Source organism: Eschrichtius robustus, chromosome 19 (assembly GCF_028021215.1).
Source record: "Eschrichtius robustus isolate mEscRob2 chromosome 19, mEscRob2.pri, whole genome shotgun sequence".
In the NCBI taxonomy this organism is placed as follows: Eukaryota; Metazoa; Chordata; class Mammalia; order Artiodactyla; family Eschrichtiidae; genus Eschrichtius; species Eschrichtius robustus.
In genome coordinates, this window is record NC_090842.1 from 65264241 (window position 1) to 65291837 (window position 27597).

Below are 27597 nucleotides of genomic sequence, written 5' to 3' on the forward strand. Positions count from 1 at the left end.
TATAATACTTCTGTTGTACCTAGGTTTACTAGAGGTCAAATAAGACCTTATTCTTCTGTTATAAATTTGTCAACCAAAAAAGTAACTCGATGTGAAAAAAAAAAACTTTTAAGGAAAGTAACATGTATGTTTTCAGTAAAAGAAGGTGGGAGGAATGAGAAAAAAAAATACTGAAAAAAGAGTTGTACATGATAAGGATTTTCTAAGACTGGATTAAATTTAGTTGGGTAAATGGATTTTGTTGGGAGTGGGCTGGGAGAAGACTGGATTTGGTTTCTCCCTCCAAAGTTTTCTTGAAATGCTGCTTTTAATATCAGATAGTATGAGTTTCTTTGCCTTTAAGTGATCTGTATTTTCTTTTGAGCTCTTTTGTAACGTTGGTTAAGAAATAAGTATTGTCTCACAGTGACCTATGATCTTTCTTGACCAAGTGTTTGAAAACTTTTTGACAAACTTCCCCAATATCAAATTTTAATTAAATTTCTTTTGATTTCCGGCTAACTCAGGGGCCCCTGACGTAACTTAAAGAGAAATATTTAACTAGGATTATTTGGTACGTTATTGTAACCAAGTTTCTTTATCGATTACACTGTAATCAGATATTTTACCATGCCTTTTAAGTCTTTTGTCATTTATAGATTTTTTTTTTTTATAGATATTTTTGTACTCTGATGCTGTTACAAAAAGTGCTTCAACAACATGGAAGTTGTAGTAACAGTCACACCAAGATGATGGCTATGCAAGGATTCCTGCCCATGCTGACTTAAAACAAGGAGCTGTCCTGCTCCCTGGGGCGCCTAGATCAGGCATCCAGAGATTTTTACTCCCTGACTGTCAGGGTCGACGCCCCTACTCGGCCTTGAAGTAGTTACAGAAGACTGACCATCTGCCCTCTTCTTCCCATAAGAATATGGGAGTAGAACCCCTGAGGGGGGAATGAAACAGGAGGGAAGGGGGCAGGGCACAAACTTTAAAAGAATGACATAGCCCAAGGACACAACGTAAAATGATTAGAACCAAATAGGTCCAAGATGGCAGCGAGTCGACTTCCACTAGACCTTGAGCCTCAGTATATGCTCATTGTAACAGAACAGCAAGCTAAGTGACAGTTCTGAGGCAAATCATCCAAGATCAAAAAGTGGGCGGTGGCCCAATTCCTGGAAATCCCCGCCCCTTCTGGAAAGAGTTGGAATAATCCTCCCACGCATTAGCCTATGAAATTACCCAGCCCATAAAAACCAACCACGCCATGTTTCCAGGCTGCTCTCACCTGCTGAGAGGGCCCACCTTCTGTCTGTGGAGTATGTTTCTCTCTAAATAAATCCACTTCTTACCTATCAAAGCAAAATAAAACAAAAAAAACTGTTACAGACAGTAACTTAAAGGAAGCCCATGAGCTTACTGGTAAGCACCTTCCAGTGCCCGCCCCCTGCCCCTCCTCCCTCTGCCTGGGGCAGACCTGGGCACTCTCCTCGCCCCGCCCCTCGCCGGAAGCGCTCTGCCCAGGCCCCGCCCCCCGGAAGCCCTGCTTCTAATCCGGCGGTAGTAGTTTCCATAGGACCTGGAAGTGGAGAGTAGGGCGTGAAGGTCTTATGACAAACAGTGAGTTTTTTCCTTTCTGCTGAAAAGTTGCGCTGTGGGCCTCTCTTATTCCCTCCTCAGGGTCTCGTGAGTGACTACGGACCTAAAATCCCCACACCCGCCCCTGAATTTACCCCAGGTAAATTCAGATCTAGCCGGTCTGAATCTTTTCGGGGATCTTTTCTCTTCGGGTTATAGATTTCTCTGAGGATGGTCCTTGCCCTTGGTTTTTAATACCTTCCGTCCAGGTAGACACCGCCTTTCGCAACACTTCGCTGCTTAAAACCTGTTAACTGTCTCGGCCTCCCCTTGTAAAGTCCTTGACCGCGGGGTGGATTCGCCCTCCGCCCCACCCCCAGCCTCGCCCTCTCGGCCCCTGGAGGGCAGCGCCGGCCGCCCCGCTCCCGGCGAGGCCGCGTCCTCTCCCCGGTCCTGGGGTTCTGCAGAGCCCGCCCCTCTCCTGAGACCCCCTCCCTCCCTCCCAGCCCCTCTGTCCTCGCCTCCTCCTCAGGCCGGTCCTTCTGCTTCTCTGGCCTCCCCTTCCTGGTCAGCCCTTCCCCTCACCCCGCGTAGGGGGACGTGACCTGGGCCAGCCTTGTGGACGCCCATGGTTCTTCCGTCCCAAGTTCAACTCAGGTGGAAAATGGTCTCTTGCGGTAGGCGGGCATCTTACTCACTCCCCATCTTTCTAAATATGGGGGCGAAGGGGGATCAGGAGCAGCAGAGACAGAGCGACCGAGAGAGGGATAGAAAAACTGAGAGGGAGAAAAGAATGAGGGAGAACCAATGGGAACTTAGACGGCGGCTGAGGGACTTGCAAAGAGAAAGTGAAATGAAATAGATCTAGCCTTGAAACTAGCGGGCGAATAAAATAGAGAAGTAAATAAAAAAAGGCGGATCTCCGGGTGAGCAGCACGGCGAGAGCCCTGGATCAGCGGGAGGAGGGAGGGCAGCAGTGGTGAGGCACCTCGCACGGTGAGTCCGGGAGAGGAGAAAAGGTGGAACCGAGGCTTTCAGAGCAACAGGTGCTGGGAGAGAAAGAGGACAGAGGGGGACACGAAGAGCAGAGGAAGACAGCAGGAAGGAAGCGTCGCCAACTGCAGTGCCGGGGAGTGGGGAGGAGCGGAATTTAAGGGCACTAGAAGAGGTGTAACCCAGAGGGTAGAGAGGGAGCGGAGGCGGGCGAGAAAGAGGAACAAGGGGGAACAGGGTGCAGAGTGGGGCAGGGCAGGTGTGAGGGAGGAAATAGAGACGAGGGCAGGAACGGCAGGAGAGCGGAGGGGAGCAAAAAGACGTAGACAGAGAAAGGAATAGGGAGATAGATAAACGGAATGAAATGGTAACACACAGTAGTGCAGGTAGGTGGTGGGAGCTGGACGCAGATGGACCGTGAGTTGTTTGGATATGGATGATGTCGTGATATATGATTTGTGGCTTTAGAATACAGTACATTTAAAACTTGTTTAAATTATACAAATGAGGATGAGAATTGCAAAACTGCTGTCTACAGGCTTATGCATTTTGTAATTCTTTATATGAGAAGATAACTTCCGTTTGCAATCCCTATTCAGCCAGGGGGCAGTGACTTGATTCCCTTAGTTGTGGGTCACCCCCTTCCCTTTTCCTGGCGTGGAGTAGAGGTCAGGGGAGAGGACACCTGGGGCAAGAAATGACTGACTCTGTCACTACATGGTGCCTTTTTAGAGGAACATTTATTTAAAGTATTTTTGTGTGTGTAATGCATTTAGTTTTTCTTTCTCTATTCTGTATAAGTTTTTTTGGAAGTTGGAATAAATCTTAGTTCATTCAATTTCTCCTTTCCTATAAATAAGTATTTCTTTCTGGAATAATTTTTGGTCTTCTATAATCAACTCATATCATTCTTTTCTAACATTATAGTCTCAATTTTTTAAAACTTGAACACCAGCATTTTTATTTTTATTTTTTTATTTTTTAAATTTATTTATTGTTTTTGGCTGTATTGGGTCTTCGTTGCTGTGCGCGGGCTTTTCTCTGGTTGCAGCGAGCGGGGGCTACTCTTCGCTGTGGTGCGCGGGCTTCTCATTGTGGTGGCTTCTCTTGTTGTGGAGCACAGGCTCTAGGCGCGTGTGCTTCAGTAGTTGTGGCACGTGGGCTCAGTATTTGTGGCTCGTGGGCTCTAGAGCACAGGCTCAGTAGTTGTGGTGCACGGGCTTAGTTGTGCCGCAGCATGTGGGATCTTCCTGGACCAGGAATTGAACCCGTGTCCCCTGCGTTGGGAGGCAGATTCCCAACCACTGCGCCACCAGGGAAGCCCGACACCAGCTTTTTAAATGAAAAAAAATTTACAAATTATTTCTTTTAAAAATGTGTTTCAGGTTCCTTTGAGGCCTGCCTGCTTTCTCCTCTTTATCTTCTGTATGGGAAAAGTTCCTTGGTAACTAATAAATAATTTTAGGCTATTTTGATGAGTACTTGGTAAAGATATCAATGACTGTGTATATTAACAGCCAAAGCCTAATTTAACCAGTTAGTCTCATATTCCGTTTTCTTCCTTTTTGTGTGATCTCTTAAAATTGTGAGCTGTGAGGTGATATAAAGATGTTTCCCTTGGGACTTCCCTGGTGGTGCGGTGGTTAAGAATCTGCCTGCCAATGCAGGGGTCACGGATTCGAGCCCTGGTCCGGGAAGATCCCACATGCCGCGGAGCAACTAAGTCCATGCGCCACAACTACTGAGCCTGCGCTCTAGAGCCCACAAGCCACAACTACTGAGCCCGTGTGCCACAACTACTGAAGCCTGCGTGCCTAGAGCCCGTGCTCTGCAACAAGAAGCCACTGCAGCGAGAAGCACTCTCACCGCAATGAAGAGTAGCCCCCGCTCGCTGCAACTAGAGAAAGCCTGCGGGCAGCAACGAAGGCCCAACACAGCCAAAAATAAAATTCATTAATTGATTTTTTTTAAAAAAAGATGTTTCCCTCAGGGCCCTGTTGACTATTCTCTGCAAGTGAGGAAGGATGGGCTGGATTGATGTGAAACCTTCCAACAGAGCCCCTCTGTTCATGATGAAGAAGTTTGCTCACAGCTGATTTCTTTCTTTTTTTATTTAATAATTTTTTTAAACATTCTTTTTTAAAACATTTTTTTCATTTTATTTATTTATTTTTGGCTGCGTTGGGTCTTCATTGCTGTGCACAGGCTTTCTCTAGTTGCAGTGAGCGAGGGCTACTCTTTGCTGCAGTGGGCGGGCTTCTCATTGCGGTGGCTTCTCTTGTTGTGTGTGGAGCACGGGCTCTAGGTGTGCAGGCTTCAGTAGTTGTGGCACACGGGCTTCAGTAGTTGTGGCTTGCGGGCTCTAGAGCACAGGCTCAGTAGTTGTGGCGCGCACAGGCTTCGTTGCCCCATGGCATGTGGGACCCTAATTCCCTGACTAGGGGTCGAACCCACGTCCCCTGCATTGGAAGGCGGACTCTGACCACTGGACCACCAGGGAAGTCCCTGTCCCTATGTTTTAAGCGGAATGGATGTTAAGAACAAACTCTGCCCGCTGGCCCTTCAGGGAGCTTTTCAGAAGTCAATTCCACATGGTTCTCTTCACTGAATTTAGACCTTCTCAGAACTATGTCCCCTCTGGCCCTCAGGGAGCCCTATTGTAACGTGGAGATGAGAGAATAGACCAGAAATTCTGAGCGTGAGTAACACTGACCCATGAAGTGATTGGCCAGATTGGGTGTGTGTCTGTGTGTGGCAGTTCTTCTTGGAGAGTGTCCTGTTGTCTTTAGAATTTTAAATGTGTCCCTGTGTTCCCAGAATGAAAACCAAAAACCAAAACGCTTGAATGGAGACAAGAATATAGGCTCAGAGTAAAAGTGACCATAGTCAGATGTATTTCTCTGCATTAAGTGTAATTTAAGGAGAGTTTATATGGGTCCTGGTACTCATACCTCCACTGGCTCTTATTTGCCCTCAGGACAAAATCCTGACTCCTCACTGTGGCTACTCAGCCCCGTGTCATCCTCAGGGCCCTGCCAGTGTCTCCAGCCTCATCCTGGGCGCTGACGCTTTCTCATGGTTCACTCTGCCCCGGTCACATTCACCTTTTCTCTCTTCCCCAAAACCAACACGTTTTCTGTTTCACATCTTAGTTCCTGTTTGTACCTTTTGTCTTTAAGTCACCATGGCTCAGGCCCTCTGTCCTTCTTCAGGTCTAGGCTCAGGGAGGTCTCCCCAGCCCCTCCTGACAATCTCTGTCACATTCACAAGGTTTTATTGCCTCCATATCCATCACTGTCAAAAGAAATGCCCTTCTCCATTGATTATTTAGAGTCTTTCCCGTTTTCCCTTCATTGAAGGGTTTACAGTATTCATCTTCTTCCCAGGATGCCTGCAGAATCTCACTCTGAGGATGTGTTTAGAAGCTAAGACTGTGGGTTGGTTTGAACAGTCCTCAGGGGAGACCAAGGGAACTGGGTAGGTGATGCGGATGGTTCCCATATTTGATCTGGACATTTGAGGTCTAATTGATGCTTACCTCATGTGGCTTCTTAATTACAAAAATAAGAGCAAAAAAGATACAGGGAAGCCTAAAAAGCCTTCCAGATCTGGTGTCCTCATGCAGCGTCCTGAGGTGTCCCCATGGTTAGCGTGCCGTGTCACTGGTCCGCTATAGCCCCCAGGCGTTCCAGGCTGTGCACGTCCAGTGACCAGGCACCGTCTTGAACAGGAGCTTTGCCTTCCGGCAGGTCATCTGCACAGAGTCAGCGGTAGTGATTTCACTGTGCTAAGGGTGGGCAGAAATCCAGAACCTAAGGGGGCATAAAGGAGGCCCCCCCCCAAAGGGCTAAAATGGCTTCCAAGTAGTTGTGAGTGGGAAGAACAGGAGACAGTGAGAGCTGGGGACCCTCTCCCTTTGAGTCTTCCCCACTGAACTCAAATGCCTTTGTAACTGGACTCCATAATGTCCCCAGTTGCGGGCAAACTTTGATGGGGGGGGCGCTTTTGTGATCTGCATACGGAATACTCCGTGTCCTTTGGGTGGCAGCTCGTGTGCATTCCTGTTGCCATGCTTGTGCCAGGAGACCCTTGTGCCTTTTAGCCCCATTTGCTCAGTCATCATGGCAGGGAGATAGAAAAATGGGGAAAGCGGAGGGGAGCCTGTAGGGGGCCGCAGGAGCCATATGGCAGCAAGTGTAGGCATCAAGATGAGCCCAGTGAATGGTGTATGCACCTGTCCCAAGTGTAGTTACGGGATCGAGGGCTGTGTGACGCTGTTGGACAGGAATGTCTAAGTTCGGGCTGGAGAACCTAGAAGTGGGTTTTTTGGTAGTTGCAGGTTTCGTGGAATGGTGTGGGGTACCATAGCGTCTTGGCTCAGGTTCCCTGGGACATAGATGCTGAGACTGAGGTTTACGTGCATGGGTTTAATTGGGAAACTCACCTCACACCTGAGAAAGAATGATGGAAATGGAATTAGGCCGAGAGAAACAGTTTCCCGCAATGGTAGTAGAACCAAGGTCTGAGCTGAGCCCACAGGGAGCTGTGGGTGCACGATGATTGGTGCCCTGGTCCTGAGGGGCTGGATCTAGAGTATGCCCCACAGCATGCATTCCACTGTCTGACTTTCATTGACTCTTTTGGTAGGGCAAGCATCGTTGTGCACCCCATGGAGTAACATAGGGAAAACCCCAGAGATCATTTTGTGGCTTACCTTTGGTACCTTTGAGTATGTTGGGTTGCAAGTGAGGAAAGTATCAGATGCACTTTGAAAGATACAAAAGAGAATCTGTAGTGTTTCCTCGGAAGATGTTGGGGTCCCACTGGGACATGTACATCATTGGAGACATTTCTCTTTTACTAGTCATTTCTGGAGATGACAGTGTTTGGTTTGGGTCACGGGAAATGAAAGTAGTGTGACTTGGTTCTGGTGGGCCCTTGGGTATCTTCACATGTATTTTTCCCTCAGGTATCAGTTATTAGAGCTTGGAATGTTTTCTGTTATTGTATAACAGGATGAGGGGATCATTATGGGTTCTCTGGAGACTGTGTTGTACCCCATGAGAGTTTGTAAGTTTGTTTGAGTCCAGAAAGGGAAATTATGAGTACTAAGCTTAAGATTGAAGAATGTTTTCAGTAGGGAATATGTCCTGCTAGATATGGGTCTATGGGCTGAGGCTGAGGGGCTCTGCTCTGCGTGGGGATGGATCAGGGCTGGTCTGTGACCTGCAGGGGATCGTCGGGTCCAGCTGAGGTGCCCGCTGCTGCTGTGTATGTGCGGGCCTCACCAGGAGGGGAGCCTGATCTGAAGGAAAGGCTGGGAAACTCCTGTGTTGGTCTCTGTGTGGGAGTTTACTGTCCTGAGCCCCTCCTGGGACAGTGGGCAGCAGGGGACTGTCTGTTCCACATGCTGAGGTCTTCCCTGTGTGTGTGGCTGTGACTCAGGAAGGGGGTGTGTCGATTCTAAGCATTAAACAGCCTGTTTTCCACTTTCAGGGTCGACCTCTAAAGACTCTTGTCTGAGAAAGAGGCCCAGAAGAGGAGGGAGAGGAAAGAAAAGGAGTCAGAAATGGCTCTTTCTCAGGTAAAGTCATATTCTCAGTTGTTTTTTCTGTCTGTCCTTCCTGAAATGCCCTTCTTTGGACTCACTAATCTTATCTGACTCTGAAGTGTCCTGCCTGACACCTGTACAGTCACACCCACCCAGGTCCTTCCCTCAGGGCCTGTCGTCTCCACTTAGATCCCATCTCCCCATGACCCAGTGACCTGGAACTTGTGAAGAGGCTCCGCTGGGTGTCGTCCTGGGCAGGGCTTCACACCCACAGATTCAGACATGGTGTCAGTGCTGTTGGGCGGCAGGGATTATTTAGGGGCCCCTATCTGGATGCTTTGTCAGCTCTCTACAAACCAGGATGAAAGAAGCTACACGTGGAGGTCAGGTATTAATATGCACAAATGCCTGCTAAATTCTGGAAGAGACAAGTGAAGAGAAATTTACTCTGACTTTTTATAATATATTTGAAGCTAAATGAGTGAGGCACTGGCTTCAAAATCTTTTTTTGTTTTTTAAATTTATTTATTTTTGGCTGCGTTGGGTCTTCGTTGCTGCGTGCCGGCTTTCTCTAGTTGTGTCGACGGGCTTCTCATTGCGGTGGCTTCTCTTGCTGCGGAGCACGGGCTCCAGGCACGCAGGCTTCAGTAGTTGTGACGCATGGGCTCAGTAGTTGTTCACGGGCTCTAGAGTGCAGGCTCGGTAGTTGTGGTGCACGGGCTTAGTTGCTCTGCGGCATGTGGGATCTTCCCAGACCAGGGCTGGAACCCGTGTCCTCTGCACTGGCAGGTGGATTCTTAACCACTGCACCACCAGGGAAGCCATGGCTTCAAAATCTTAATGATTGGGAATGGAATGGATAGTTGAGAAACAGACATGAGTGATACAGGTTGTTTTATTCCATCATCGATTTTAAACTGTGAAATCAACCTAAATCTATGACAGTTGGAAATTCTTTATGTCACTTTCATTCCCTCCATTTAGAGGTTTTCTTTTCACTCTGTTGATTGTGTCCTTTGACACACAGCAGTTTCTCTGATTCAGGTAAGGTTCCAGCTTTATTGTGTTGCTGGTAGATACTCAGTTTCCCAGCACCATTTTTTATTGAGACTGTCCTTTTTCCATTGTGTAGTCTTACCACCCTCCTCAGTGCATCTTACATATATGCAAAGGATTATTTCTGAACATTCTGTTTTGTTCCATTGGTTCATATATCTATGTTTACATATGTACCACACCATCTGGATTACTTTGTAATATGTTTTGAAATCTAGAAAAGGGAGGCCTCCATCTTCTTTTCTCAAGAGTCTTTTCACAATTTGCAGTCCTTGAGATTCCCTATGACTTTTAGCATTTTTTTTTCTATTTCTGCAGAAATTGCCATTGGAAATTTGATAGGGATTCCACTGAATCTGTAGAACACTTTGGGTAGTTCAGACCTTTTAAGAGTTTTAAGTCTTCCAATCCATGAGTACTGGAAGTCTTTCTATTTATATGTATTTTTCTGGGTTTCTTTTAGCAATTGTTTAATAGTTTTCAGTATGTAAGTCTTTCACCTCCTTGCGTAATTTATTCCTGAGTATTTAATTCTTTTTTTTAAAGTTTTATTTATTTATTTATTTAGCCGCACTGGGTCTTAGTTGCGACATATGGGATCCTTTAGTTGCGGCATGCGGGATCCTTTAGTTGCGGCATGTGGGATGTTTAGTTGCAGCCTGCGAACTCTTAGTTGTGGCATGTGAGACTAGTTCCCTCACCAGGGATCGAGCCCTGGGCCCTGTACATTGGGAGCGTGGAGTCTTAGCCACTGGACCACCAGGGAAGTCCATCATTCTTTTTTAATGCTATAGCAAATAAGATTGTTTTCTAATTTTCTTTTGACATTCTTCTTTGTATATAGAGATGCAACTGATTTTTGCATGTTGATTTTGTATCATGGAATTTTAATTTATTTTTATTTACTTATTTTTGGCTGTGTTGGGTCTTCGTTTCTGTGCGAGGGCTTTCTCTCTAGTTGTGGCAAGCGGGGGCCACTCTTCATCGCGGTGCGTGGGCCTCTCACTATCGCGGCCTCCCTTGCTGCGGAGCACAGGCTCCAGACGCGCAGGTTCAGTAATTGTGGCTCACGGGCCCAGTTGCTCCGCGGCATGTGGGATCTTCCCAGACCAGGGCACGAACCCGTGTCGCCTGCATTAGCAGGCAGATTCTCAACCACTGCGCCACCAGGGAAGCCCCTGTCAATGTACTTTTAATGCTCTATTACTAAACTCTTCTATTTTTTAGCTTCAGTTCCAAAGCCGAACCCTCTGGGTGGAGGTGCTTGCTGTGTCATTTCTTAGCTTCTTGACCTGAGACCTCAGAGTGTCTCTGACACAGTTTTCTCCTCTGTAAGATGGGAACAGGTCTTTTCCTAATGACCTGTTATGTTGATAACAATTCATACCTGTAAAGTACTTATTTAGAGTAATGTTTACATATTGGAAGTGTTCAAACACTTTTAGTCATTGCTGTTGTTATCATTATCATAACTGAGGATTTTGACCTTTCTCTAAAGCCACGGTGGACTTCCTCATGTCTGAAGACAGCACTCATACTGGAGCTCATCTGGCTATTGAATATCAGTCAGTGTTTAGAACATAATATCTAACACTTCTGCATAGACAACCCGTTCTTGAATTTTGTTTCTGTGTGCTTTATAATTGTCCACAATGATGAAAACTCTGTATTAATTGGAGGATATCATAATCTGTTATGGAAAAGCATAAGAAATTAAAATTAGAGACACATAATTTGCTCCAAATACCTTAACATGGATCTTTCAGAATATATACATCAACAGAATCAGTCCTTACACCTTCCTCATTTCATTTTTATAAAGGTAAGAAGTATCCTCATGGCCACTTGGTTAAAAACATTTTTTTTTTAGTTGAAGTATAGTTAATTTACGATGTTGTGTTAGTTTCAAGTGTACAGCAAAGTGATTCAGCTGTATATATATTCTTTTTTCAGATTCTTTTCCATTATAGGTTATTTCAAGATATTGAGTATAGTTCCTGTGCGATTCAGTAGGTCCTTTTTGTTTATCTGCTTTATATATAGTAGTGTGTATATGTTAATCCCAAACTCCTTATTTATCAAATCTCCCCCACCCCCCACCCCGTGAAATGTTTTCATTTCAGGAACAGTTGACTTTCAAGGATGTGGTCATCGATTTCTCTCAGGAGGAGTGGGAATGCCTGGACCCTGGTCAGAGGGCCTTGTACAGAGACGTGATGTTGGAGACCTACAGGAACCTGCTCTCCCTGGGTGAGGATAACTTCCCTCTAGACATTGGGATCTGCCCTGTCGTGTTATGCATTTTCCCCTGTGTGCCTCTTGGGAGGCCCCTTGGACTCAGACATGATGCAGCACCATGAGTTTAAACTGACCCTTTCTTCAGATGATCTGTCCATTTCATGAAACATCAGAGGTTGTTCCAGAGCTTAATTATGTATAAAGCTCAATGGCAAACTTTTAAAAAATATCTGAGTTCCTGTTTTCTGCCCCTTGCTTTTGACTCACCACTTCTTGGAGGAGTGTTAGATATATGTATTACACTGTTCCCAATGCATTTAGAAGGAGGCAAGCAGTGGATGAATTTGTGAAATATTCTTCCAGACCCACCCATCATGTCCTCACTCCTCAGCTGAACAAAGAGCTGTGATTTTGGAAAAACCACAGCACTTCACATTTCTTTGTTCTGATAAGCAGGAATTTCTATTTTCTGATCTGAACATTATCTCCATTTTAGAGCAAGAGAAAGAGCCCAGGGCTCCGGTGAGTGGTGTGAAAATAGCAAAAAACCAAATGGGTGGGAATGTATCAAAAGTGTGAACAGAGATGGGATCTCAGGGCAGAGAGGAAGCCACGACATCTAGTAGTGTTTGGGAACCTCTTCTCAGGGTAGAGAGTTCTTTGGGAAAACCGAAGTTGATTTATTGAAAACTCTCAGAGGAAATTTTTCTTCTCCGTAATTTATCCCTCTTGTCCTTCCGCATGTGAAATGTGTTCTTTACCCCTCCAGTGGGGCTGCAGCTCCTACAGAGACAGAGGCAAGGCCTTTATCAGGATCCACAACACTCACCATCTGGCTCCTGTGCACTGGTTGTTGCTTGACTCTGAGGAGCACGAGGCGGGCTGTTTTTTCAGGGTCTCTTGCCCCTTCATCTCTCCTTCTGGTCTTGATTCCACTGGATGCTCAATTAGTCCCTGTAGGTCAGAGCTGATGCCTCTGGAGTCCCACCCCTGAGCCTCTGAGTTTGATCAGAGTTGCTGTACTTGGAAGACGTAATCAGAAGATGGGAAAACACTGGCTGCTCTTTGACTCATCTGGCACCTCAGAACCTGCATGGAGCTGTCTCAAGCCCTGTCTGCTTGTTTAGATCCCTCAGCCATTTCTTGTGTTTTGCTTTTGCCATGCCCTTCAGGGTTGTGTGTAACAGGGAGATGGAGTGGTTCTTCTGTATTGTTAGTTAGGAAAACTAAGGTCAGTGGACAGAGAGATCCTCTTTTTTTAAAATAATTAATTAATTAATTAATTAATTTCTAATTTTTAATTTTTGGCTGCGTTGGGTCTTCGTTGCTGCACGCAGGCTTTCTCTAGTTGCAGTGAGTGGGGGCTACTCTTCATTGCGTTGCGCGGGCTTCTCATTGCAGTGGCTTCTCTTGTTGCAGAGCACGGGCTCTAGGCGCACAGGCTTCAGTAGTTGTGGCACGTGGGTCAGTAGTTGTGGCTTGCGGGCTGTAGAGCACAGGCTCTGTAGTTGTGGCGCACGGGCTTAGTTGCTCCGCGGCATGTGGGATCTTCCTGGACCAGGGCTCGAACCCGTGTCCCCTGCATTGGCAGGCGGATTCTTAACCACTGCGCCACCAGGGAAGTCCCGAGAGATCCTCTTTTTGATCCCCAGTCCTACATGGGGAGCATATATGAGTCTTTCAGGCTCTTAGGTTGGCATTTGTGGGTTGAGGACGTGGTTCTATCTCAAGGTCCTCGAGCATCTGACTCCTGTATCTTGTAATTTTTTGGCTCTTGTACTGCTCTGCCTAGTCTGGGAATGTGTACTCTTCCTGATTTCTTATTTTCCTAAGTTTGTACGATTTTGCCCCTTAAATGTGCTTTTGAATTACATAGTCCTAAGGACTGAAGATTTTTCCAATTTCTTTGCTGTGATAATCCACCTGTAGTTTGTGGACAACTTTTGGTGGACTCTCTGGGGAATGGGTTTACTGGGTAACAGAAAATTACTGATGGAGAACACTTTCCCTCATGTGTTGCAATATCATCCTACTGCATTCAGAGTAACCACTTGAACCTACTCAGTAGGGTGGTCAGCAGGTTGTAGGATACAAGATAGAAAGTATCACGAGTGCCTAACCTATAAGTCTTTACAGTTTTTTTTTTCTGGTTTTGAGGACTGTCACAAAAGCCTGTCTCCAGGGCCCCGTGACAATGTTGTTCACATCTACTGATGACCATCCCCTTTGAGCCTGAATAAATGGCACCTTAATTTCTTCTATGAATAACATTGTCCACGTTCACATCCTGATATCTGTGAGGCTGTTGACTAAACTGTTGTTGATGCCACATCTTTTGTCGCTTGTGTGCCACTGTTCATTTTATCTGCACACCTACTTTTGAAGCATCTTAACGAGAGAGCTTGTGAAGTTGAGTGAGACCGTCAATGATGAACCATAATTTGTTTTGTTTAATACACTGGTACTTTCATTTTGTGCTTTTCTGTGAGTTATAAATGATCTTGATTTGTATGTATTTTGTCATTACTTTCATACTTTTTATGTTAGCCTTAGTGTTTTTCTTACTTGCAATGTATGGGATGGTTGATTGAGGAAGGCCCCCCCGCCCCCCGGCCCCATGGTGGAATTGGTGATCAGTCCCTTTTAGAGTTCTTTCTATATTCCAGACATTAATCTATTATCAGATATATGATTTGCAAATATTTTCTCTTATACCCTAGATTGTGTTTTCACTCTACTGAGAGTGCTTTAATGAATAATAGTTTACGATTTTTTTAAAAATTTATTTTATTTATTTATTTTTGGCTGCGTTGGGTGTTCGTTGCTGCATGTGGGATTTCTCTAGTTGTGGTGAGCGGGGACTACTCTTCATTGCGATGCATGGGCTTCTCACTGTGGTGGTTTCTCTTGTGGAGCATGGCCTTTTGGTGCACGGGCTTCAGTAATTGTGGCATGTAGGCTCTAGAGCGCAGGCTCAGTAGTTGTGGCACATGGGCTTAGTTGCTCTGTGGCATGTGGGATCTTCCTGGACCAGGGCTCGAACCTGTGTCCCCTGCATTGGCAGGCGGATTCTTAACCACTGTGCCATCTGGGAAGCCCCATAGTTAACAATTTTGATGTAGTCCAGTTTATCTGTTTTTACTTTGTGGTCTCTGCTTTTGGTGTTATATCTGACAAATCATTGGTGGATCCAATGTCAAGAGACTTTCCTGTATGTTTATGTCTAGGAGTTTTATGCATTTGGGTCTTAGGATTAGGTCTTTCATCCATTTTGAGTTAATTTTGTATGTAGTGTAAGATAATGGTCCAACTAAATTCTTTTGTATGTGAATATTCAGTTTTCTCAACACCTTTTGTGGAAAACACTGCCTTTCCCCTATATAGTGATCTTGAGGCCATTGTGGAACATCATTAGACTATATATACAAGAGATTTTTTTGTCGGCTCTGTTGTGTTCCACTGGTCTCTGGAAACTTTGGAATAAGTTTTGAAATGAAGTGTGAGACCGCCGATTTTGTTCTTTTCAAGCTTGTTCTTGCTATTCATTGTCTCTTGAGATTCCATATGAATAGTAGGATGGATTTATCTATTTCTTCAAAAACGCTATTGGGATTTCACTAAGGATTGTTTTGAATCTGTTGATCACTTTGGCTAGTATTGGCATCTTGACAGTATTGACTTCCAATTCATGAACTTGGGACATCTTTGCATTTATTGTGTCTTTTCTAATATTTTTCAGCAGTCTTTTTAGTTTATAATGTATAAATCTTTCCCTTCCTATATAACTTTATGCCTAAGTACTGTATTTTTTTGATTCTTTTCTAAATGGAGTGGTTTTCTGAGCTTCTTTTTTGATTGTTCATTGTCAGTATTTAGAAACTCAATTAATTTTTAAACTTTTTTTTCATTTTTTAAAATCAATTAATTAATTAATTAATTAATTTTTGGCTGCGTTGGGTCTTTGTTGCTGCAACTGGGCTTTCTCTAGTTGCTGGGAGTGGGAGAACTCTTCCTTGCGGTGCTCGGGCTTCTCATTGCGGTGGCTTCTCTTGTTGTAGAGCATGAGCTCTAGGCATGCGGGCTTCAGTAGTTGTGGTGCACGGGCTTAGTAGTTGTGGCTCATGGGCTCTAGAGCACAGACTCAGTAGTTGTGACACACGGGCTTAGTTGCTGTGCAGCAGGTGGGATCTTCCCGGACCAGGGCTTGAACCTGTGTCCCCTGCATTGGCAGACAGATTCTCAACCACTGCATCACCAGGGAAGTCCCGAAACTCAATTGACTTTTGCACATTGATTTTTTTACTTTTTTTTCTGGCCGCACAGCTAGGCATGTGGGATCTTAGTTCCCAGACCTGGGATGGAACCCTTGCCCTGTGCAGTGGAAGTGCGGAGTCTTAACCACTGCACCGCCAGGGAGGTCCCTGCAGGTTGATTTTATATCTTGTAATTTTGGGGGAATTCTTTCATTTTTTCTAGCAGGGTTTTCATTTTGCAGAATCTTCAGAGTTTTCTACATAATTAGATCATGTCAGTTGTCAACAGATAATTTTGCTTCCTTTTGCTGTTGGGATACCTATTGTCTCTTTTCATGCCTATGTGTTCTTGCTAGAACTTCCAGGTATATGGAAATATCGAGAGCCTGTATCCTTGTCTTGTTCCTGATCGTAGAGGAAAAGCTTTCATTCTTTCACCATTGCGTCTGATGAGAGCTCTGAGGAACTGCTCCGTTGAAGCATGGTTTTCAGCATAGTTTTGTACCTTTTCCTGGCAAAGAACATGCATAAGACATCATGATATTGAATCCAAGTTCATGTGCCTGTTGTTCAGTGAAGGCAAACAAACAGAAACGTTGGAGTTTGGAGCAATGAAAGGCTTATTATCTGAGGTGGCACCAACCAGGAAGATAGGAGACCCAGGCTTGACTCAAATCCATCTTGATGGCTGGCCAGGGTGTAAGATTTTTAAAGGCAAAAGGAAGGAGGGGAGTGTCTGTGATCCCAGGTTTCCTGTAAGATCTCAGCTGTAGACTTTTGGGCACCACATTGTGACTTCCTTTGTGATTATTCTGTACGTGCCTGCAAAACAAGCTCTTAAATCACCATCTTGGGATTCCTTAACTTCTTTCTAGGAGAGAGCAAAGGCATTAGTTGAGATATTTTATTATTTACTTAGAGCCAATGTTAACAGGTTAAGAATTTCATTTCTCAATTCACCCTACGGGTGTCATCAATTTTTAAATCTTTTTGGGGCCAGCTGGATGAAGCTGCAGTTAGGGGTCGTAAATCAAGATATCGGTTTAAGCTACCCATCATGGGAAAGATTATGCTGGACTTGCTTTTCCTTTGCTTCTGCATTCCCTCACTCTTCTAATAGTAACGGCTTGAATCTGCTCTTTCGGTCTCTGGTAAAGTCTAGGAGACTAAGCCTTTTTCTATGAACGAGAAACGGGGACACGGAAAGGCTGGCAGGGCCCCACAGGGTCTTCCTCAGTCTCAATCCCCCCCACCCTTTTTGATACCCTCAGTCTTAAGGGGAGCAGGTGTGGGACAAGAAAGGGAATAAAATATTCTATAAAGAGGTTAATCAAACTCGGCAGGGGAACTGAAATGTAGGGGGACTTGGTTTCAGAATCATGATCTCCTTCCTACTCGACTGTACTGTTGATTCGATTTCTTTGTATCTGCATGTGTGTGTACAGAAGAAATGCATCCATCTCCTTTTGAGTCGCCTTTTCCTGATTTTTTCTTCTGGTTTCTGCTAACAAAATTCTTGCACAGTCTCCTGGAATATTATGTATGTATTTCTCCAATATAAGCATGACCGTGGAACTTATGGAGTATACAGTTGGATACATTACATAGCAAATAGTGTAATAGATGTAATCCTACTTTCTCCCTACAATCTCTTTTTAAATCTCTTTTTAAATCTCTTTTGTTTCTGTCCCATACCCATAGTATAATTTCTATAGTTAAAAATCGGACAGTATTATGAAAATTGCTGAACCAGTTATTATTACTATTATTTTATTCATTTATTTATTTTTTTGGCTGTGCCGTGCAGCACGCAAGATCTTAGTTCCTCGACCAGGGATCAAACCAATGCCCCCTGCATTGGGAGTGCAGAGTCTTACCCACTGCACCTCCCGGGAAGTCCCTCTTTTCTTTTAAGGTCACTATTTTAGTTCCCCTCGTACAGTTATATTCACACAGATGTGCAGTCACCAGCTGTGCTCCCACATATGCATATATCCTGCATGCCACTCAGACCCTTTTTGTCCTGACCTTTCCTCACACGTACCTTGATGTAGATGGAGGCACTGTTTGTTTTTTAAATCTACTATCTTGTTATTTTCATTCTATTTCTCCTACCTTTTCTATGGTCTGTTTTTTTCTTTGATTTGTTTATTTATTTCTGGCTGCATCGGGTCTTAGTTGCAGCCTGCGGGCTCTTTGTTGTGGTGCACAGGCTTCTCTGTAGTGGTGGCACGTGGGCTCCAGAGCGCACGAGCTAAGTAAGTAGTTGGGGTGCACAGGCTTAGTTGCCCTGTGGCATGTGGGATCTTAGTTCTCCGACCGGGGATCGAACCCGCATCCCCTGCATTAGGAGGCGGATTCTTAACCACTGGATCACCAGGGAAGTCCCCGAAAACAATGTTATTTCCTAGCATATTTAACTTGTTTTCCTGATAGCCCCAATTTCCACAGCGCTTTTTCACTCATCCCTCCACCTTCCACATCACTCATACTGTAAAATGACCCCTCTTCATCCATTGAACAACTATCCCAGTACACGACCTGAACCACTATGTGCAGCCTTAACTCAGAAAGTTTCCAGGAGAGATGGCTGAATAACGTTATTGGTTACATGGCTCACTTCTTTTGCATCTCCCTTGAGGTTTTCTTATTAAACTCCTGATTTTGTTGCAGTATTTTATATTGTGTACTGCCTGGGTGGGCGGTCATTCTTTTTTTATATATGTATAAATTTATTTATTTATTTATTTATTTTTGGCTGCATTGGGTCTTCGTTGCTGTGCACGGGCTTTCTCTAGTTGTGGCGAGCGGGGGCTACTCTTCGTTGCAGTGTGTGGGCTTCTCATTGCAGTGGCTTCTCTTGTGGTGGAGCACGGGCTCTAGGCGTGTGGGCTTCAGTAGTTGTGGCACGTGGGCTCAGTAGTTGTGGCTCACGGGCTCTAGAGCGCAGGCTCAGTAGTTGTGGCGCATGGGCTTAGTTGCTCCGCGGCATGTGGTATCTTCCTGGACTAGGGATTGAAGCCCTGTCCCCTGCATTGGCAGGTGGATTCTTAACCACTTTGCCACCAGGGAAGCCCCAGGGCAGTCATTCTTAAGAGTATGTTGTCTCAGTCTGCAGGTCCAGGTTCACATTTTGATTCTGTGTCTGTCGGGGTCACGTACATAGAGCTATGCATCTACTGCTCTGATTTGAAAAATCATGTTAATTTACCTCCAGCCATTTGAAACAAATTAGTGCTGTTAGATGGCTTAGAATATTGCATGGTGTATAGTAAAGACTTAAAAGTTACTTTTGTATAAAAAGATAGTATTAACATTGTTGCAAGGTTTTTTTCCTTTTGTTTTTGTTTTTTAGTATCTTATTTACTTATTTATTTATTTGGTTGCACCAGGTCTTAGTTGCAGCAGGCGTGTTCCTTAGCTGCAGCTCGCTGGCTCCTTAGTTGTGGCATATGAACTCTTAGTTGTGGCATGCAAGTGCAATCTAGTTCCCTGACCAAGGATTGAACCCAGGTCCCCTGCATTGGGAGCACAAAGTCTTAACCACTGTGCTACCAGGGAAGTCCCGTCACAGGTTTTTAATATCCCTTTATTATATTTTGTATGCTTTTCTTTTGCAATTTTTCTGAACATTTTGTCTGACCATGGTTTAAAAATTTACAAAGTGCTCACTCTTCATTACGTATATTTGGAGCCAATAACGTCGATAATTTAAGGGTACTGCACATGTAGGGATTGCTCTAAATATTGCCTGTTTGATACCTGGAGAATCTTTTATGTATTCATTCTTTTGTTTTTTTAAAATTAATACTTTTACTTTTTTTTTTTAAAAGTATTTATTTATTTATTTATGGCTGTGTTGGGTCTTCGTTTCTGTGCGAGGGCTTTCTCTAGTTGTGGCAAGCAGGGGCCACTCTTCATCGCGGTGCGCGGGCCTCTCACTATTGTGGCCTCTCTTGTTGCAGAGCACAGGCTCCAGACGTGCAGGCACAGTAATTGTGGCTCATGGGCCCAGCTGATCCGCGGCACGTGGGATCTTCCCAGACCAGGGCTCAAACCCGTGTCCCCTGCATTGGCAGGCAGACTCAACCACTGCGCCGCCAGGGAAGCCCTATGTATTCATTCTTAATTGTGATTTCCAGATGATGGTTGTTTGGTGTGTATTCTGCAATACAACTGACCTGCACTACTTGTTAATGTTGTAAAATGCCTTTTATTTATGGGTACATAGTTTTATAGCATCTATTTAGAAAAATATTTTGTTTTCTTAAAAATTGTTTTATCAAATCTTTATTTTCTCTATCATATATTAATTTTTCAATCCTAAACAGCCAATTAATTAGATTATTTATTAGGTAAGCTTGTTTGGATTATTTAGTATTACAGTATATTGTCTGTTTTTTAGCATTTATGTATGTACAGTAAGTATGCAGAATTTATGATATTATATTTTTTCTTCTCAATTATGAGACAGTGGTATGTTTAATGTTAATTGGTATGTGCTTTGGGTTCGTGGTGGAAAAATACCCTTTCTTCAATAGCTGATGTCCAGTGTGAGTGTTTTTGACGTAGGGTTTGTGAAACAAGGCTACCTTAAAATTAGATTGAATTTTATGTTATTACTCTTTCTTTAGTAAAGAATTCTATTCCTTTAGTGTTTCTAAAAATTTTAAGATCATTGTTGGGAAGTTTCATAACTCTGTTTGGTGTATTACTTTTGGTGTAATATATATTCAACATGAAGCATTTATTTATGGACTAATGAATAGGATAACCATGGTTCTTTATATCTTGTAGATCTCTCTCCTATACATGTGATCAAGCAGTTACAACCAAAAATGAGCAGCAATATAGGAGAAGTATTCCAAACAGTGATGCTGGGAAGGCCTGAAAGTCATGAAATCAAACATTTTTACCTCAGGGAAATGCATGAAAATATTTATGACTTTGAGTCTCAGCAGAGAGGTGATGAAAGAAATTATAAAGAAATGCCTATAACTCATAACAAAAATCTCACTGATGGAAGACATTGCCATTGTAGACGGGATGCAGGAATCAAGCCCATTGGAAACAGGCTTGGATTAAACTTTCAGGATGAACTCCATATAATGAGAAGTGAAGGGGAAATTTATGAATTTAATCAAGCTGACAAGAAAATCAACAGTAGTGCCTCATTTTCACCACTTCACATAATTCCTCCTAGTGTTCAAACCAGCATTTCTAATACAAATGAGAATGATTTTATGCATCCCTCAATACTGACACAAGACAAGAAAGCCCACAGCAAAAGATGTTACAAGTGTAATGAGTGTAACAGAACCTTCCTTAACAGCTCAAACCTCACTAGACATCAGAGAACCCACACAGGAGCAAAAGTGTATAAACGTGATATATGTGGTAAAATCTTTGGTCAAAATTCACACCTTGTGGGTCATGGGGAAAGTCATGCTGTAGAGATATGTTACAAGTGTAATGAGTGTGGCAAAACGTTTAGTCGTGGCTTATACCTCACTCAACATCAAATAATCCACACAGGAGAGAAACCATATAAATGTGATGTATGTGGCAAAGTCTTCAGTCGAAATTCAGTCCTTGCAAATCATCAGAGAATTCATACTGAAGAGAAACCGTACAGATGTAATGAATGTGGAAAAACCTTTAATCACCGTTCAAACCTCATTAGACATCAGAAAATTCATACAGGAAAGAAGTTACATGAATGTGATACATGTAGCAAAGTCTTCAGTCAAAATTCAAACCTTGCAGTTCATCAGAGGGTTCATACTGGGGAGAAACCTTATAAATGTAATGAGTGTGGCAAGGTTTTTAGTCTATATGCAACCCTTGCAAGCCATCAGAGAGTTCATACTGGAGAGAAACCTTACAGATGTAATGAGTGTGGAAAAACCTTTAATTACCGCTCAAACCTCATTAGACATCAGAAAATTCATACAGGAAAGAAGTTATACTGACTTTCTCCCCCTACCTCTTCAGAACAATTCCTCAGAGCTATCTGAGACACTGTCTCCTAGATGATAGCGCTCATTTTGCCCCAAATAAAATAACTCACAACTCTTGGATTGTGCATTTTTTTCAGTTGACAGTCTCATAAAAAGAAAATTATATTTTCTGTTTTTATTTTTTTGCTTTCTCTTTTAGTGATATCTATATGATGATGGATGCTTACTAAACTTATTGATAACTATTTCAATATATGAAAGTCAGCACATTATGCTGTACACCTTTAACTCATACAGTGATGTATGTCAAATACATCTCAATAAAACTGGGGGAAAACGTTTTAAGAGGCAAATAAAACACTTTGGGGAAAAAAAGAAACAATGAACAATACAATTTAGAACAATTTTTCAGAGTGTATTTCTCTTTTTAAAGCAATGGTTAGCGACGGAAATTATCACATGGCTCAGTCTCAAGGCTCTGGGATTTGTCTCTGAGTCTCTGGAACCGACACGTGTTGTCATTCAACCTGGCTGAATGAGGAACAGAAAGGAAAACTGTTTTGTAGGGTGTCAGCATGAATACCCCATTCTACCCAGGGAGCATTTCATACTTCTCATTCTAGTTCGTAATATAGAGGCAAGTTCAGCTCTTCTTTCCTTGAACTGCCTAAATTGATTCTTTCTTTTTTTAAAGAACCAATTTTATTTATTTATTTTTGGTTGTGTTGGGTCTTCGTTGCTATGCACCGGCTTTCTCTAGTTGCGTCGAGTGGGAGGTACTCTAAGTTGCGGCGCACAGGCCTCTCATCACGACGGCTTCTCTTGTGGAGCGTGGGCTCTAGGCGCATAGGTTCAGTAGTTGTGGCACGTGGGCTCAGTAGTTGTGGCTCGTGGGCTGTAGAGCGCAGGCTCAGTAGTTGTGGTGTACAGGCTTAGTTGCTCTGCGGCATCTGGGATCTTCCCAGACCAGGGATTGAACCCGTGCCCCCTGCATTGGCAGGTGGATTCTTAACCACTGCGCCACCAGGAAAGTCCCCTAAGTTGATTCTAATTGCAGGAAATGTTGCCAGATGGAACTAGCCCCTCACAACAACCACTTGGGTAGAAGGGGTGTAATCTGGAGGGCAGAGAGGGAGCAGAGATGGGGGAAGAAAGAGGCAGAAATACCTAGAGATGTAGGGCAATCAAGAAGGCTGGAGAGAAAGAGGAACAAGGGGGAACAGGTTGCAGAGTGGGGCAGGCCAGGTGTGAGGGAAGAAATGGAGAGGAGGGCAGGAATGGCAAGAGAGCAGAGGGGAAGAGAATGAGAGACAAAAAGAGTTAAAATAGGGAGAAAGATAAACGGAATGAAGTGGAAACACAGAAGTGCAGGTAGAGGGGAGAAGCTAGATCCAGATGGGTAGTGAGTTCTTTGGATGTGGATGATTAATTTGGGATGTATGTTTTGGGGCTAGAATATAGTAAATTTAAAATTTGCTCAAATTATACAGATGAGGAGAATTGCAAAACTCCTGTCTACAAGGCTTTTGCATTTTGTAAATATTTGTATATTTAATGTGCCTGAGGTGACTCCAGTCCGGATGCATCACTGAGCATCGTGACTCTGAGTCCTCCCGTTCCTGAGGGCTGAGATCTAGGCTGAGGCTGAGGGGCTCTGCTCTGCGTGGGGATGGATCAGGGCTGGTCTGTGACTTGAAGGGGATTGCTGGGTACAGCTGAATAAATTTATAAATATAAATTTATATAAATAAATATTTATATAAATAAAATTATTTTTAAATAATGAGTTGTTTAATTTCCACAATTTGGGAATTTTCTGTTTTCCTTCTGCTGTTTTAGTTTTATTTCACTGTGATTGGAGAACATACTTTTTATGATCTCAATCTCTTAACATTGTTAAGATCTGTTTTTTGGCCTAACATGTGGTCTGTCATGGAGAATGTTCCATGTGTGTTTCAGGAGCATGTTTTTGCTGCTCTTGGGTGGAGTGATCTGTATGTGTCTGTTATGTCTACTTGGTCTATAGTGTTGTTTAAGTCCTCTGTTTCCTTATTGATCTTCTCTTTGGTTCCATCCATGAGTAAACCTGGGCCATTGAAGTCTCCCATGCTGTTTCTGTCTTCATTGCTGTTAACGTTTGCTTCCTTTTTCTTGGAGATCTAATGTTATATGTGTATGTATTTTTATTTCTTCTATCTTTTTGTTAAATTGACCCTTTTATCATTATATAACGTTCCTTGTGTTCATTTTTTTCTGATATTATGTAGTCACCACTGCTCTCTTTTTAGGATGGACTGTCTTTTCCATCCTTTTGATTTTCGCCTTTCCATGTCCTTCGATTTGTGAATGTTCAGCTTTTAACTCTCTCACAGGCTGTTTCTGTGTCTCTCGCTCTCTGTTTTCCTCCTGTTACTTTCTTTAGTGGTCCCTGCTCAGGCACCCTGTACAGTGGTGAAAGGCAGGAGCCTTGGCCAGCCCCCTTCCTTCCACTGTAACTTCAGAGGGAATTCATCGAGGGTTTCCTTCTCGTCATGATGTTTGGTTAAAATGTATTTTTTTAATAACAATATGTCTTTCCAATATACTTTTTTCATGATTTTTAATTCTCCAAGTTCATAACTTTATTATTGTGGTAATATTTTTCATAATCTGTGAAAATAGTGTATAATACTATTAACTTTTCTCATTGTGAATCTATGTTTTATTATTAGAAAAAACAGAAACGCTTTGGCTGTTTTTAATGCCTATGTATGTAAATTTTAATGGATAAAATTGTATTTATATTTTTGAATATAGTTATTGAGATTGGAGTGAAAATATTTTGTTTTTTTCATGATTGTACCATTTTTCTTTTTTTAGGCTATTATAGAATCATGTTGACAAACTAAATTCAGTACAGTTGATATTTTCATTGTCTGAAAGATGCTGAAATACGTGTGAATAAAACGATGGTTAATAAAATTGAAAATCTGTCAAGAAACAATTCCTCTCATTTCAGTTTTTTAGTGTGGACATGTGTGTGCATAAGTTCATGGATGTGCAAGTCAACCATGTAATATATCTTTTTTTAAAATTAATTTATGGCTGTGTTGGGTCTTCATTGCTGTGCACGGGCTTTCTCTAGTTGCGGTGAGCAGGGGCTACTCTTCGTTGCAGTGCATGGGCTTCTCATTGCGGTGGCTTCTCTTGTTGCGGAGCACGGGGTCTAGGCGCATGGGCTTCAGTAGTTGTGGCTTGTGGGCTGTAGAGCACAGGCTCAGTAGTTGTGGCACAGGGGCTTAGCTGCTCCATGGCATGTGGGATCTTCCTGGACCAGGGCTCGAACCTGTGTCCCCTGCATTGGCTGGCAGATTCTTAAGCACTGCACCACCTGGGAAGACCCTAAACCATGTTATATACCTTTCATAGTCTAATTTATATCTTTGAATTTATATCTTCGAATTTATATCTTTATTTAGATCCTCTGTGTCTCCCAGAGTCTGCTAATACCTGAGATGGGTGGATATAGGACTCTAAACACCCTAAGGTGTTTAGGACTCTAAGGTCCTAAAATCACAACTTAGTCTGCCTGTGTCAGGAGTGTTGGTTGTCGCAGCAGAGGTTTGGGTGGAGCCAGGAGCAGTGTAGCCTGTGCCGGGGGGTCAGAGAGCAAGGGGGGGTGGAAGCGCAGCCCAGGCAGGAGGGTGAGAGGGGATGGGGGATGACGTGGGGACAGAGGAAGGGGTGACACCTGGCGGGGTCTGAGGGGCCATGGCTGTCACAGCTCAGGGCGGGGATGCTCCTGAACATCTACGCGGCACCCACGGCACAGCCGAGGTCGAGAGGCTCTGGTGTGAAGAGTCCCCAGCCTGTCTCGAGTACCGCTGAGTTCACAGCAGGGTCCAGCACTCCACTGTGGGTTCATTTTCAGTGCCCTTAACAAGGCTGGATCCAGCACTTGCTGAGCTTGAGTGAGTCAATTAGGCAGAATTGACCTTGGAATCAGAGTGAGGTAAAATTAGCCTAGTGACTCCTCACCAGGGTAGATTCTAGGGATGCCCTTGAGTTTAGGTGGTGCCCTTCCAATAGCCTCACTGGTGGCATTTTTAGTAGCAGGAGGTGGCAAAACCCCTCTTAGAAGACCATGCTTATTTCTGGTGGTTTTGGTTTCTGAAACAGTTAATACTCTTCAGTGCCACTTTGAAACAGCATCCTTTCAAAGTAGTGTTGTGGGGGGCATGCCCTCTTCGGCACACACTCAGCCTGCTGTCTTTGGAATCACCCCCTCTTCCCGCCCGCCCGCTTCCTGTCTCTGCACTGTTGATGATGGTCAGCCTGAGCCGAGCCCTCCCGTCTCCATGGAGCCCCTTGTGACTGGGTCGGTTCCGGGCTCCCGGGAGACAGTGGCGGAGGCGGAGCTATTGCGCCATTTCTTCTCGAGACAGCGGTGATGGTGGTGGTGTGATAGTGGGACAGTGGTGATAGTGGTCACGTTACCAAAACGCAAGTCCCTGTGCCTGGCGCACAGTGAGGCTGAACAATACCAAAACGTTGGGATTTGGAACAGAGAAAGGTTTGCTGCAGGGCCATGCAAGGAGATGGGTGGCTCATGCCTTAAAAACCCCAAACTCCCTGAAAGCTTCCAGCAAAGCCCTCTTATAGGAACAGTGAGGGAGGGGTGTGGTTAGTTGTTGCAGACTTCTTGGTGGCAGATCCTTTGTACCTGAGGTCAGGTCATGGTCAGGTAAAGATGTTCCTGTAAACCTCCACCAAACAAATGTTACTCTCTGTCCTGACAAGAAAGGGGAAGGTGCCAAGGCACAACTTTCACCCTCCGAGGTCCAGGCCTGGCTAAGAGAAGGGGGTCCCTGCAGGGGGGCCAGTTACCCTGCCCCAGAGCATTCATCCAGAACCAGGTTTGGGGCCTACCGCCAGTGCCCAGGCCTGGCTAAAGATGATGATCTCAGTTGGCAGCTCCCTCAGGGCCAGGTCCCCAGACCCTGCCCAGCTGTGATCGCTGAGAGAGCCAGGCACCCAGGACCCAACTGGCCCTCCGGCTCCTCTGGCCGCCCAACGGCAAGGGGCCAGGTCCTGCAGACTGCCACTGCCATTAGGTCGCAGAGGCGGTGATGGGGGAGAGGGTCACCGCTGCCTCAGGGCCCGGGCAGTGGGCAGCCTTGGCGAGGGCTCTGGAGCCCTGCAACACACACCCCCAGCCTGTTCCCTCGGCCTCCCAGCTCACCTGCGGCCCAAGGAGAAGCGGAGGGGAGAAGGCCGGGATCCCTCTCTTACTTCACTCTCCACAGACATTTGGCTGAATGGGTCCACTAAATGTCACTCATTGACAGTTGGTCGCTTGAGGGAGGGGCTCACTGTGGCACGGACCAATGGCTGAACGGGAGCTCTGAGGCCACTCCAACCATCCCTTCAGTGGTCTCCTGGTAACCGTTGCCTGGTAACGGGGGTGGGGGGCACAGCGTGCGCCAGGGGCCCTGTGCTAAGGGCTGCGCACTGCTGGGCTGTATTACAGTGTGATCACCTCCAGGTCTCCACCTGCACTGCTCTGCGTTTCCATTTCATTCTGTTTATCGGTCTCCCTATTGCTTTCTATGTCTCTGTCTTTTTGTTCCCCTCTCTTCTCCTGCTGTTTCTCCCCTCCTATTTTCTCACTCCTGTCCCGCCCCACTCTGCACCTTGTGTCCCCTATTGATGCTCTTTCTCCCCGACCTTTCTGATGACCTACATCTCTATGTATTTCTGCCTCTTTCTTCCCTCATCTCTGCTCCCTCTCTGCCCTCTGGTTACACCCCTTCTGTCCCTGTTATTCTCCCTGCCCACTCTCCAGCGCCCCCTGGTGGCTGTGCTTCCTTCCTGCTCTCTCTCTCTGCTCTAGTAGTCAGTATTTTTCCTCTCCTTCTCTCCCAGCACCATGATGCTCTGAAGGCCATGGTTCCACCTTTTATCCTCTCCCGGACTCTCTGTGTGAAATGCCTCACCATTGTTACCA

At 44.6% G+C, this 27597-nt stretch overlaps 1 protein-coding gene across 1 annotated transcript; it reads left to right on the forward strand.

Moving 5' to 3' along the window:
• Positions 1 to 1544: 1544 nt before the first annotated feature.
• On the forward strand, positions 1545 to 21822 carry LOC137753020 (zinc finger protein 836-like). The gene is made up of 4 exons (XM_068527977.1): positions 1545 to 1602; positions 8050 to 8137; positions 11284 to 11410; positions 20449 to 21822. Exons 2-4 carry the CDS (start codon positions 8123 to 8125, stop codon positions 21621 to 21623), a joined length of 1317 nt encoding a protein of 438 aa, XP_068384078.1. The 5' UTR covers positions 1545 to 1602; positions 8050 to 8122; the 3' UTR covers positions 21624 to 21822.
• The last annotated feature ends 5775 nt before the right edge of the window (positions 21823 to 27597 follow it).